The sequence below is a fragment of the Dermacentor silvarum genome, chromosome 5 (genome assembly GCF_013339745.2).
Source record: "Dermacentor silvarum isolate Dsil-2018 chromosome 5, BIME_Dsil_1.4, whole genome shotgun sequence".
In the NCBI taxonomy this organism is placed as follows: domain Eukaryota; kingdom Metazoa; phylum Arthropoda; class Arachnida; order Ixodida; family Ixodidae; genus Dermacentor; species Dermacentor silvarum.
The window spans coordinates 80,163,189-80,176,292 of NC_051158.1; the positions used below are offsets into that span (position 1 = coordinate 80,163,189).

Below are 13,104 nucleotides of genomic sequence, written 5' to 3' on the forward strand. Positions count from 1 at the left end.
CATATTACGTATCTATTCTTGTACACTATTCTTGTACATGCCGCTCATAGTAAGATTCTGTATAGGATTGACAGTATGTGAAAAGAAATAATATGCAAAGAACACCCTGAAGTTTATAACGGTAGAATTACGAAACTGTACTGGCAAGGAATATTTGATACAGACGATATTTATGAATGAACTGCAAAGCAGTGCCTAGTAACGTTGATAAAAGCGGCATGAAAGCCTATTTACGGTGATCTGCTGCCCATCCGGCCGGCCCAGTTAACTGTTGTGGAATTTCGATATATTACTTTCATAGATAGTAGCAAAATATTTGCAGGTGTTAGTAGCGGAAAGTTAAAAGAAGAGAGATATAGGAACATTTGCAGAGGCCCCAACAGTTTAGCTATAATGACGAATAACCTGATATATCTGAGTATCTTAATATAAAAATGGCAAGTATCGTTGTCAGTTAAAATTTATTCGGTTGCATCTTCTATCTCTATCCCAGAAACCTATAGCCTCATTATCTTGTATCTGCATTATAACACATTCGCAAAGTATATTTGCGCAACCCTGCACTCTTATAGCGTTCTTGAATAATCAGTTGTCAGTGTTCACCAAATACCAATATTTACTGTTCTGTTTGTTCAAATATGCTTTGTTTATACAGAATGTGTCGCATTGCAGGCACGATACGTTGCAGGTAATCTATGCACATGTATAGGTGCGTAGCACTGTTGTGCTTTTGCCCTACGCGTAAGTTTTCTTTCAACTTGGATGCGCGTAACGCGCGGCCCCTTTCCACCGCATCGGCAGCGGCGATGAAAGCCCGACCACTACAAGAACGGACTACTTCATAAAAAACTTGGAGCATGCTTAAGCTCCGCCTTTAAGAGTAGAACGTGACAGCGTTATAGGACGCCGTCGACGCCGACACCGACGCCGTAATTTCTGCGACATGGGGCCCGATCAAAATCTAAAAAGGCTTGGTTTTCAACATTCCCCTCAATTTTGCCTAGAGCCAAAGTACAGCGAAACGCCATCAGAATTAGAGGACGCTTAAGCTTCGACTTTAAGAGTGGAACGCGATAGCATTCAAAGATCCCTGGCTGCTTATCAGGCTTTTTTATCGTATATTTAAATTACATTCCGACGCTATCACGTCCGTAGGTTGTGGTTAACTCGTACTTTACATTTTTTCTGACGGATTTTACTTTGATAAATTCAATTTTGTTCCCTCCTAACGCCTTGCTCCACGCGAAGGGCCCGCCCGGTCGGAGTGGTTCGAGATGGTGTGGTTCGGCATGATTATTTCAGCCAGGCGCCGATGCTTACACCGACGCCGACACCGACGCGGGATTTTCTGTGACAAGGGGCCCTTAACGCTACCGCGTTAAAATATCTGCTATGAATGCTTGCACGAGTTAGGGCCTCAACATTAAAATTTGCATGAGTGAAACACAGCCTTACCTTCTGGTAGGAGAATGCGTGCTGCACTCGTCTATGTCAAGAACACATTGGTTATCACTCTCCATGAAGTATATACTTCCGTCTCGGCAGGTGCAGTTGCTGTCAATCAAATCACACTGATCACTGCCGCGTGAACATTGGCAAGGTAAACAGCCCGGCCTGATTCTTCTGGAAGACAAAAGCAAAAAGCAATATCGGTCCCTTAGTTCTTTTCGACATTTCGAAATTGGACGACTATGCTATAACACAATGTATATTTAAACAATATATTTAAATGCAGCAAAAATTACCACAAGGGCAGTTAGGAGGCTGATAAGTGCCACCTAGAAGTGCGAAACCCCAGTCTACTACTCAAGTATTATTGCACAGCAAAAGGACACGAACGTGAGAGAAGAACACACACTTAGGCTTGTGTGTGTTCTTCTCTCACATCCGTGTCTTTTTGTTGCGCAATAATACTTGAGTAATGGATTAACAACTTACCCGGAATGTTGCTCGCCTGTCTACTCTCCAGTAAAAGCGCACAGTGACATTCAAAAGGTGTTATTGGCAGGCTTGGGACTAGAAGGAAGGTGAGAGATATAATGGCTTTTCAAGTCAGTTAATATTACGGACTTGTGCGTTACGAGCCTCAAACAGGGGTATTTCGTTCAAATGTCGCATTCAGTGCACGAGGTAAAGTAACCGTGTCTATACTGGTGGACAACTTCCTGTGGCAATGAAGGGAAAGCTACGGGCGCGTGGCTGCTGCACATTTGTTACCGCGCGCCAAGTAGTTCGGCAGCGTTTGACAGTGCTTTTGGTTGCTCGGAACAGAAGCTGAATTGACGCAGCTTCCACGTGCGACGGTTGCGCGTTTGCCTAGATGCGGAACGGAAAAGCCGCAAAATAAATAAACATTTACACTATGTCGTGTGCTCTGTCTCATTTACGTGTGGCTAATAAGCTGTCTGTGTTTTCTCTTTCCCAGAATAAACCAACCTGGATTAAAAAGCGCGACTCTTCAGATGCGCTCTCACTTGTGCGTGCTTTGCCTCCGTAGCTTTCCCTTCATTGCCGCAGAAAGTTGTCCGCGAATATAGGGATTTGTTATTGTAAAAATATTTTTTAATTGGCTTTTCTGACATCGTTTCTTAGTTTCATGTGGTTGGCATGGCTGCCATGCGGAGCCCAGAATAATTCCTTTGGTGAAAGCACAGGTGGAATCGCGTGCGCTTCCACTATCGAAGATGAGAGTTTAATCACGTGATACAAAGCTCGGTTTTCTTCAACACTACCAGATGGTGTTGCCCTCCACACTGAATGAAGGGAGAGGTCAAGAAAGTTAGCCCCATAAAGCGATAGAAAGAGATACTGTAAATTTAATGCAAATGGTGTAACCGAATGAAATAAAGACAGAGATTTACAATAATGACATGCACAGCATATCTGATTAGCGGAAGCGGGTACCCGTGCATCATTGCACCCAATGGGCAATGAAACTTCGGTGGACATCCACTGCTCAGTCAGGTTTGAACATATGGATGTCGATCGGAGATCCACAGAAATTCACCGGATGTACTACGGATCTCCATAGGACGCTTATGCGCAAGAAAATTGGCAGTCCTTCGAACTTCCGATGGCTGCCAGAACCGTACATTCGGACGTTACAGGGACATGCAAGACGATGCACTTGGGCCATCTATCGGACATCCACAGGAACCTATATTGAAACTTGGAGATGTTCATCGGACTTGCTTTGGATTAATTGCTTTAGCATATATATATATATATATATATATATATATATATATATATATATATAAGTTTGCAGCGCACCATATTGGAACCATTGGTACCTTCCAGGATTAATACTGTAGCAGCGTTCAGTTGCCTGGATTCTCTTACAATGTACACATGCTGCGACTAATATACCACTCAAAAGAAGGTGTCACAGTTATGAGGCAGTGATCTATCTTTATTTAGTAAAAGAATTGCAAAGCACTTTTTTAATATGAACAAACACTTTCTTTACACGAAATTACATACACAATGGCGATCACAGCTACCTCAAAAATAACTTCAGATAACTTAGCTTTCACAGTAAACTCTTGTCAGAACTTTTTCATTTTGCATCTCGGAACTGACATCAACTGGTACACGTTTTGTAACACCAACAGAAACTTTGATAACACAGCGAAAAATCTATAAAATGATTTAAGCTGGGTTAGCTTTACTTCGCTTACAATTATTTCACTTACAAAATGAAAACTCACATTAAGCTGGTATAGTTTAACACAGTTTAGCAAAAATTCTGTGTATTCACAATCGAGAATGTATGCGATGTCCATTGCAGATGTCGCTAGCAACATGTGCAGGGCTGAAACTGTTGAGAAATGTACAAATAGATGATGTCCCATGGATGTCCCGCGGTCGTCTGAAGCATGACGTCCACATAAAATCTAGTGCAGATGTCCTTAGGACGTTCGAGATCAAAATTAAAACGGACGTTTAAAATAACCGGAACACAACGTCCCTGGGTAATCCTGGGGTTTACGGGATCTGGACGTGGACATCCGATATAATTCGGATGTCCACCGGATGTTCATGGCCCATTGGGTAGTTGACTATTTGTCACCACCCCGTTTAAATGGGGATGTCAATAAAATTTTATCATCATCATCATCACTGGCACCTTAACCCAACGATGTGCCTTCCTCAGTATAGACGCGCGTACTTGTTTGTCTTCATCCGGTGATGGTATTTCACCGGCTAGCAAATGGTAAAGGTTATCGCTCCGCGCAAGACGCATCTTTCTGTATCGAAAGTTTCGCGACTGTTATCGATGCTTTTATCTTTTGTCTATATTGTCACCGAGCTTTGTGTAATCAAATTCTACGTGCGAAGGGAAAACTCGTGTGCATTCTAGACCTTACGCGACAACCAGCGATTTGGCTGGAAGGATCATTGAGCCATGTATCAATGGCCGACGCGTCTGATCCACAGATGAGGTTTCCACGATCGCCTACTATGCTCGGCGCTATCTTCCTGATTTGAGTGTCGCTGGCTTTTGTGGGCAAGGTTCGCCCAATGAAAAGTTAGTTTCGTGGTTAACAGTGTTGCCACTGTCTTTTTCACCGTCACTACCACGCCACAGCATTGTAGAATGTTGTACCCGTCGCGGTCACCCCTCACCTTTCCCTTCGTTTTGCCACCGCGTCCCGTTAACGAGATGGCGTTTTACATGACTTCGTCGGGGAGTGCCGGCGAAGAGGACTCGCTCCCGCCTAGTGGGCGGGAGTGAGTGCTCGCCGGCTCAGAAAGCCGGCGAGCACTCGAAAATCAGATAGGAGCATAGTTTAAACCAGAACTCTATAAAAGTTACTTTTATTGAAACGTCGCGAAGAAAATAGGACCTTTATACTAACAAGAAGTTCGGCGAGCTTAAAATAGAGAACCCCCAAAATTTAGCGACAATTACGATACTCCCGAAGGCGAAATTTGAGCGAAGCACTATGCGTGTTTTGATTTCGCGATATACTGACTGTCGCGGACAATCTCTCTCGTGCGGCACGTTGCAAACAGAGCGAAGTGTGGCGCCACTACCTCGTTAATTGGGAGATCGCGAGAGACAGCGCGTGGGTGACGCGTGGGCGCGACTCACAGCAACCGCCGCCGACAGAGGTCACAGCCGACGCGTGCTACTCTGGTGCCATCTTGTAGCCATTGTCGCTGCAGTGCGCGTCTCGCCCGGCTCAACGCTTTTCTTCTCACGCTTTCTCTAGACCAACCTCCTCCACTTTCCGCCTCATGCTTCCGCGGCACCCTCTTCCTCCATTTTCCACCTGGCGCGCTCTCTTCGCTTTCGCCGTCTATCATCCCCCGCTGCGCTCCGCGTTCGCTCCCTCATATTTCGTTGTGCTCGTTCGCTCGGTTACGAGGGACGTCGGCGCTCACCGTAGGAACGGGTGCTTAAGAGCTATGCTTTAAAACGCCTATCTCGCCCCGCACCTTAGGCTTAAACACGTGTATTACGCATTCGTTATCGTCTTGTGTGTTGGTTTCGCTGGTTAAATGCATACACAAAGGCGAAAAATTTCTTGGCATGTTGGCGTTGTGGTACCGAATCATTGGTTGTTAACTTTACGACATTTGAAGCGCATTCCGCCGGTACTTTTGTCGTCTGCGAGTACGAAATGGTATTGGTAATATTAGTGACTGCTGTGGCCACAGCTAGGATGAAAAACGTTATTTAAACAATGGAACACGTTTCCGCATGTATATGAATTCAACTCACGGATGGTTTGTTTGTTTTATCACCTACAATTTAACTTTGAAGAAGATTGTGCAACATTCCTCCAAAGATACACCTTTCGCATGAGCGTAGTGTGTATACGTTATATCACAGCTGCGTGTGTTCAAAACATTTGTACAGCGTCGCCAGTTCTTGGACCAAACGGCACGAGTACATGGAAGGGCGCAGACAGCCTGCACCAAAGTCGACGTGGACGCGAGCTTACATTGTCGACGCAATGTAGACAACGTGGTACTTGCGCAGGTGTTTCAGTAGAAATTCCGACTGCTAACCACGGTATTCAGTTAACGCGTGGCCACACTAAGCCGGCACGACACAAACGTCAAAATTAAGTCGATAGGACACCGACTCCAACATTCGGCCGACTACAGTTAGCATGCTTTGTTACCGAGAGGGACCTTGTCACACTTGTACCACAATGACGTTAATGATGAGGATGAGTCGTCATAGTGTGACAGACTTTCATGCGCACCACGCCGACAAGCCCAGTCTGCTAACAGTCGCACAAAAATAAAGTTTCGGAAGGATTGAACCGAGAGCTTGCTTGGACATCGAAACTTACCGAAGAGCGCTAGGCCACCAAAATTCTACTAAGCCGGCGTCATTCACCCTCAGACTCACGGATCAGTCTGGAGTACAGTGAGTCTGACGAATTGACTGCCGTTTGAAGAAAGTAAGCCGAGCTATGCTTGGAGCAGATACTGAAACAGCACAGCTTCGACGTGCGATGATTTCGCAACTGCCCAACGCAGCTGACAAAAGCAGCAGAAACCAAATTTAACATTCAGCGATTTATTTTGTCGTATTTCGGCTATTGTAAATAAGATGTCTATGTTCTCTCGTTCCGAAGTTAAACTCACGCCGATAAAAACGTAGGGCTTATTTCAGGAGTGCTCTCTTGTGCGCAGGAGTGCTCTTACAGTGCTGCAAAGATTTGTATTTTAGTATAGCATAGAACGCACGTTTGTAGTAACAAACGCCCATTTAAAAAACTCAAACAAACGCTCGAAGAGACCACATCACTGCTACTGCAATAGAGGAAAACATTTGCAGGGGCAACTGCAGTATTAAAGAGACGACGCTCACTTTCCAACGGGATGCAGGCCGCAATCTTCAGTGTGGACGACGCAACGGGTGCTGTTCTTCAAGTACATTCGTTCATTTATGCACGTGCACTTGTCGTTTTCCAGTTCACAAGTTGATTTGCCAGTCTTACAGAAACAGCGTATGCAAGATGCATGCTGATCACCTGTAAATAACAAGCGTCATATTAAGATGCACCCAGAAGAGGCGTGCTAAGGTAACTGTTCTATTGCACCCCAAATAATAAATTACGACTTCTCATTGGACAAAATACCCTGCTAGGTCGATGCTTCGGCGCGCATAGTCCTCTACTTGGCCTTGCTGTCACTTGGTTATGCATGATGAGTATGATGGTCGTTATAGCTGTAATTGTCATCAGCCTATTTAGGTACGATGCAGCAGGCAGGCCTACCCCAATAATCTCCAGTTTATATTACATTTTAGCGCTCGCGAACAAGGACAGAGGTGAGACGTAGGAGAATGATGCACTCCCCTCTTTCCGAGTTCGCTAGCGCTGAGATGTAAACAAAATTCCAATACGAAAGCGCCCCATTATACAGCACTGCTACATCTCATCCACCGTTAAACGTATCCTGTGCTATCGAGTTCTTTCGGAATATTATAAACTAAAAATTATTTAGCTCTTCGTGTGCCAGTGATTGTCCTTAGCGCACATTTTATCAGTTTTTTACGGACAGTTCTGAGTGCCAAGGAACCAGAAAACCCATAGTTAGGCCCCTGCGAAATTTGTACGACGTGGTCCAATGTTTTAGACAGCTCTGAAGCGCCGTTGTAGGTTTTAGCAAAAAAGATCCAAGAAGCAACCCGAGGATAAGTTCTGCACTAAGAAAGAGAAACGAAGAGGGAAAGGTAGGGAGGTGCACTAAATAAAATGTATAGCATGCGGGTAAATATTTGGAATATGATACCAGAGAATCAATCTCATACGTATAGAGATCGCAGTGATTTCCGCGCAAATGTATACGCAGAGGAAGAAAGACGCATAGACCAAAAAGCAAGAACCACCGGCGTTCGGAGCATTGCATATTAGAATTGGCGCAAAGTAGAGAATGAGCGTTTTGTGTCACGGAGTAATGAAGGTAGGTTGAATTTTCATCAAACGGCTCTCATTACATTGGTATGCAGTGAGCAAGAGGAAGAATGAATACGATCTTCTTAGATACGGCACGAGGTTACAACTAGGATGCTATCAAGGCAGATGACAAACCCAGCCACACCTAAAAAAGAAAAAAAAAAGATAACAGGTTGCGCAACGTAAAAGAACAGCAGGTATTTCCTACTCATCTTAGATATTCCCATCCCCGCGCGCAGACTGACATCATTCTTCGCGACGTAGCTGGAGACTCAGGTGGTTTTCGTTTTCCTCTACATACTTAGCAAATACTTGCGTTAACGCTGTTATCACTGCGCCTATGTATTGTAGGGTAAATTATAGCAGTCTTCGAAGGTTTTGTTATTATTGTCAAAAGAAAAAATAACATATCGACGGTCTGTTGCGAGATGCCATCTCAGTCTGCAAGCACTGTAGCACTCTTGAGCACAGCACTATTGAGCACAGCCCCATAATTTAAACCGCAATGTGCTGCCTTCAGCTCTAAACACATGCACGACAGAAATACGTGTTCGCTTTGACGGTATCAGTCGGACAGCATTGAAATGACATGCAACAGATACATGTGAAGATGTCCACAACCATTTTTGAGACAACGTAATATCGAATCGTGCACATGAAGCACGTTTATAAATAGCACTCACCATAAACAATATCTGGAAAGACGAGATTAATTGATAGGTACAAGTGCACGAACGCTGGAAAGCATTTCATGGTTAGTCGTATACGTATCCAGTTAAATTTTGACTGTATACCAATTTTGGCTTTTGAGAAGCATGGCAACTGGCTTTTAATATCGTTATGTTCTTTTTATTAATCACGTTGTTAAGGAACTACATAGTAATAAATCCTGGGGATGGGCGTCTACAGTCCGACAGCCTGTCTCACAATACTGCATTTTAAAGCAGTTCCCTTTGTCCCGAGAAAACTTGTACGAGCCATAGCTAAGGCGCTGTTTCAAAGCACATCGGGCTATAACTGCTTAGAAACAAAAGCACACATCCTCACGCTAGCATTCTCGCCTTGAAATTTGGCTTCAGCCGTTACAAGAAGAAACTGCAAGCGTAGTTCAAGGTGAAATGAGTAGGAAAGAAGAAAAAAGTAACATTATTTGTTAACACTGACCTAAAGTAAAACTTGAAACTCACACCAGGTTTCGAATTTTGGCCTTAGTTCAGAAAAATGGACAAGTTGTGTGATGGGAATAGCGAAAATTTAAAGGATTTATGCGCGAAGACGCAATGAATTCCGACAGAAATTGATGAGTTCATGATCGGTCAGTCATAGAAATAGTAAACTCCGCATTGTGTGAAAATCCTTTACGTACTGTAGCAGGAATCGCAAACATTTCCAGATACCTATGTCACTGAAGAGCTTCATGTCACACTCTTCGCGATGAAAAAATGTGTATATTACATATAACATGAGCCTAAACACCGTGAAACCTTCAATAAATTCTCGACCATTGCACGTTCCCGATCATGTTGTAAAGCTATGATCAGTGCGTGTTGATGATGCTTCTTGTCAACTATTCTTTAAAAATGGCATATGCTAGACCTATTTATGTGCATCTTTTGTTGGAATGTCGCTCTCAGAAATTCTGTTCCATGAGCCGTCAGAAGTTGTGATTCTGCCTTATGGCGATAGGCGGTGCTGGATGATATTGTATAGACGTGCATAAACTAATATCTATAACCCAGAAATAATCCAGATATGATGGTGGACATCGGCTATGTTGGCTGGGGCTTGAAAAAGAATTGGTCAAGAGAGGAGTGGGGATCCAGCTCGTGCCACAAATTGTAGGGGGGCATATTTTATGTTGATAATAAATAAAACAAGATAACTGTTAATTAGACATCAAGATCTGCATCTAATGCAAGGTTTGGATCATCGGACATGAGGTCCTAGTGGTTTGGAGTTTTTTCTTAATGCGGAAAGTGTACAGATAAATTGTGCCTTGTACGCAAGAAGAAACGTTAGCATCATTATTAATAAAAAAATTATGGGGTGTCAAGCATTTCACGTGCCGAAACCACTATCTTATTATGAGGCATGCCGTAGAGGGTACTCCTGAATAACTTTGAACACTTCGGGCTCTGTAACGTGAACCTAAATCCAAGTACACGGGTGCTTTCGCATTTCGCCCCTATCGAATTGCGGCCGCCGGGGCCGGGATTTGATCATTCGACCTCGTGCTTAGCAGCCCAACAGATTATTAATTTTGCCTCCACTTTATATTCCTTAGGTTTTTATTCAAGTTTCACAACCAGCTAGGCCCACAGTTTCGCTTAATTTCACGTATCAATATAACCACAAAGTTGTACAATAAAACATATATTTATACAGAAGTTGAAGGGGCTGCCGAAATTGCTTCGTTAAAACCATTACTTTTTACCTGTATTATTGACCTTTACTGCGATATATGTCTAAAGCGGTGCGCAACTTTAAGCATCCATAAGGGAAGAAGATATTGTGGTCCGCGTAATCACAACACGTTCACGTATGCGACGCAATTTTAATCAAAGAGGAAAATTATCTGCCGCGAGTGCAATACACGTCTTAGCACGTTGCGCGACTGCCTTTACGATTGCTGCCGTCTGTTCCAATGTGATAGTCTTTTGTTTTCGTCTGAGCTTGTCTATAGCCCCATAGAAACAGCGAAATGATGACGCGGTTGAAGAAAACAGCTTGTAGGCTGTGATGCTGAGTTGGTGGTCGTGCCCTCCCTAAGCACGGGGCACACAACACAGCGCATTCACAACGCAGCTGATCCAGGCTCATCCGCCGATCTGACGTGACTCCTTTGATGAATGAACAGGCCAACGAGCCTCGCGGCCCCGGCTTGGTTTGGTCGATTCGTGGCCTCAGGGATTGCGCCAGCACAGACGTCATTTAGGAGGTTTCTGCTAGCTGCCCATCCCGCGTGACGCTCCGCAGTGAGAGAGAAGTGGATGTACTGGTCTTTCGCACCACCAAGCGCAAGCAACAACTCATCATCGCCATAACACTTCTCTTTTTCCATGTGGTGCTCGTTGGGCGCAGCTTGACGAGCTATTCGAGATGGCACCATGTCAGTTAGGGTGGCCACGCTTAGCTGCACCAGCCTGCGCGGCGGCGCAATCGGAGAGGCAATTGCCACCTGCTGCTTCAACGCAGCTAAGTGGAGAGGAAGTCCAGTGTTGCTCGACGGCTTATTCAACGCGAGAACACGGGAACCTCTACATCGAATGTTGGCTAAACCCCGCAGAAGGCGATATATACGGCCTGCAAGGCCCGGTAATTAATTGGTTTCGGAGACAAATCTTGTTTGTGACATCCATTGGCAGGAAAATTTTAGTTCGTTTAAACGAGGTTTCAAGTCTCTATGGGGATTTCAAGGGTAATTTCACTGTGTTCTATCCAATATTTCGTTATACCACGTTTTGTTATAGCGAGGTCTTAGTGTGTACTGCGGTTTAACTTATTGTTACAATTCTTCCAGAGCTGTGTTGCGGACCCTGCTATCTGCAGCTTTCTACGTAATCAGAACAGGGGCCAGATTGACAAAGCTTTTCATTCGTAAGTGCTCTTAGCCATTGACCGGCCACCTTAGATAATAATATGTCTTGCGTATGAATTAGCTGAAATACTTTCTTACCAACAATTCCAGCGTAAGAAGTTCTTGTGTGTGGCTCTTATTCTGTTCTTATGTTCTTATTAATTAGAACAGGAGGTCCCCTCACAGCCTTGAGCTCTGGTACCTCCTTCTGTATATCCTCTTACTGTGCTTTTATTTTCGTGAATGAATAAATAAAATTCTTCTTCTTCTTCTTGTGAATTTGAGCTCTGATACCTAATTCAGTCGTGATGTTTACAAGTGCTCCTCTCTAGCTTTAAAGCAAGTTTAGCGCCGGAAATATTGAAACACGTTGAAACATTGGCGCTGCTATATTAATTTAGTTCTTCTTTCTGTGGTCTTACGTCCCAAAACAAGTTCTGATTAAGAGGCACGCCGTAGTGAAGGGCTCCGGATTAAGTTTGACCACCTGGGGTTCTTTAACGTGGACGCAAGCACACGGGCGTCTTTGCATTTCGCCTCCATCGAAATGCGGCCACCGCGGCCGGGACTCGATCCCGCGACATCGTGCTCAGCAGCGCCACGCCTTAGCTGACTGAGCCACCGCGGCGGATTAATAATTTAGTTGTGCGATCGAGCGATACTAGTGGTCCGGCAATGCATGCACGGCCGTGTAAGATTTCTCCTAACGCGTCGTGATCTCCAAAACTTGTTCTGCTTACCTACCTTCATAATTCTGGTCGTGGCTCTGTTGCAATTGTAGGTGGTACACCTTTTCTTGTTTAAACTAGATTTGCTGCATTATTCAGTGTGTTGTTTCTGTGATTGCTACATTTGATATGTCTGAGGTATGGTAATAAAGCTATCTGATTTAATTTTTCTGTGTTCATTGGTATGGTCAGTTTTATGAATAAGAAAGAAAAGCGCCTTACCATACCTACGCGTTCCGGGGTGAACTGCACCAAAAGCTTTGGGTGAAATGGTAAATCACTCGTCGCCCTCAATGAAAGCTTTCGACTGCGCAGGAGTTTGGTACCTCGCAAGACAATGTGAGTTGATAATTGGTAGCCCTAGCTTGTGGGAAACTTGACGGGCGAGAATATTGCATTTTTTAGGAGATACTCTGGCTCACTGATATAGGCACCTGTTGTAATTTGTGCAGGCTTAGATGTTTCTTGGCAGCGCTTACGATGTAATAATAATGCTGATGGCGGACAAAACTTGCATCTTAGTTGACAAAAACTTCTTGGTTAGGATAAAAAGAACACCTTAGCTATTCGCGCAGAGAGCGTTCTACTTTAGCTGTCACACACACCTGTGTGATCTGTGAAGCTGCAGCCTCCAACATTTATTTACTGCTATCGCGCTCTTAGAGGATTTTGTGGTACCTGATTTTGTGTGCATACATAAATGTCTTACATGAAACTCACCTGTCATGGGTCTCGCTTGCGAATCGTAAATACGGAGAATTTTCTACTACAGATGTCTTGAGTATGCTGTTTGCACGATTGTGAGTTTATAGAGAATATTAACCACATCATAGAGGTTACAAAACAAGATCACTTGTGAGATTGTGAGACGATT

At 44.1% G+C, this 13,104-nt stretch overlaps 1 protein-coding gene across 1 annotated transcript in view; it reads right to left on the minus strand.

Annotated features, from left to right (window-relative positions):
- The window catches only part of LOC125945717 (integrin beta pat-3-like), a 36,403-nt gene extending 27,663 nt beyond the window's left edge, over positions 1 to 8,740 (minus strand). Inside the window, exons 1-3 of the mRNA XM_049667971.1 lie at positions 8,609 to 8,740; positions 6,836 to 6,998; positions 1,456 to 1,623 (exon numbers count right to left, since the gene is read on the minus strand). Of these exons, the coding sequence (XP_049523928.1) occupies positions 1,456 to 1,623; positions 6,836 to 6,998; positions 8,609 to 8,678 (401 nt within the window). The 5' untranslated portion in view covers positions 8,679 to 8,740. The remainder of the gene's footprint in view (positions 1 to 1,455; positions 1,624 to 6,835; positions 6,999 to 8,608) is intronic.
- Between the last annotated feature and the right edge of the window lie 4,364 nt (positions 8,741 to 13,104).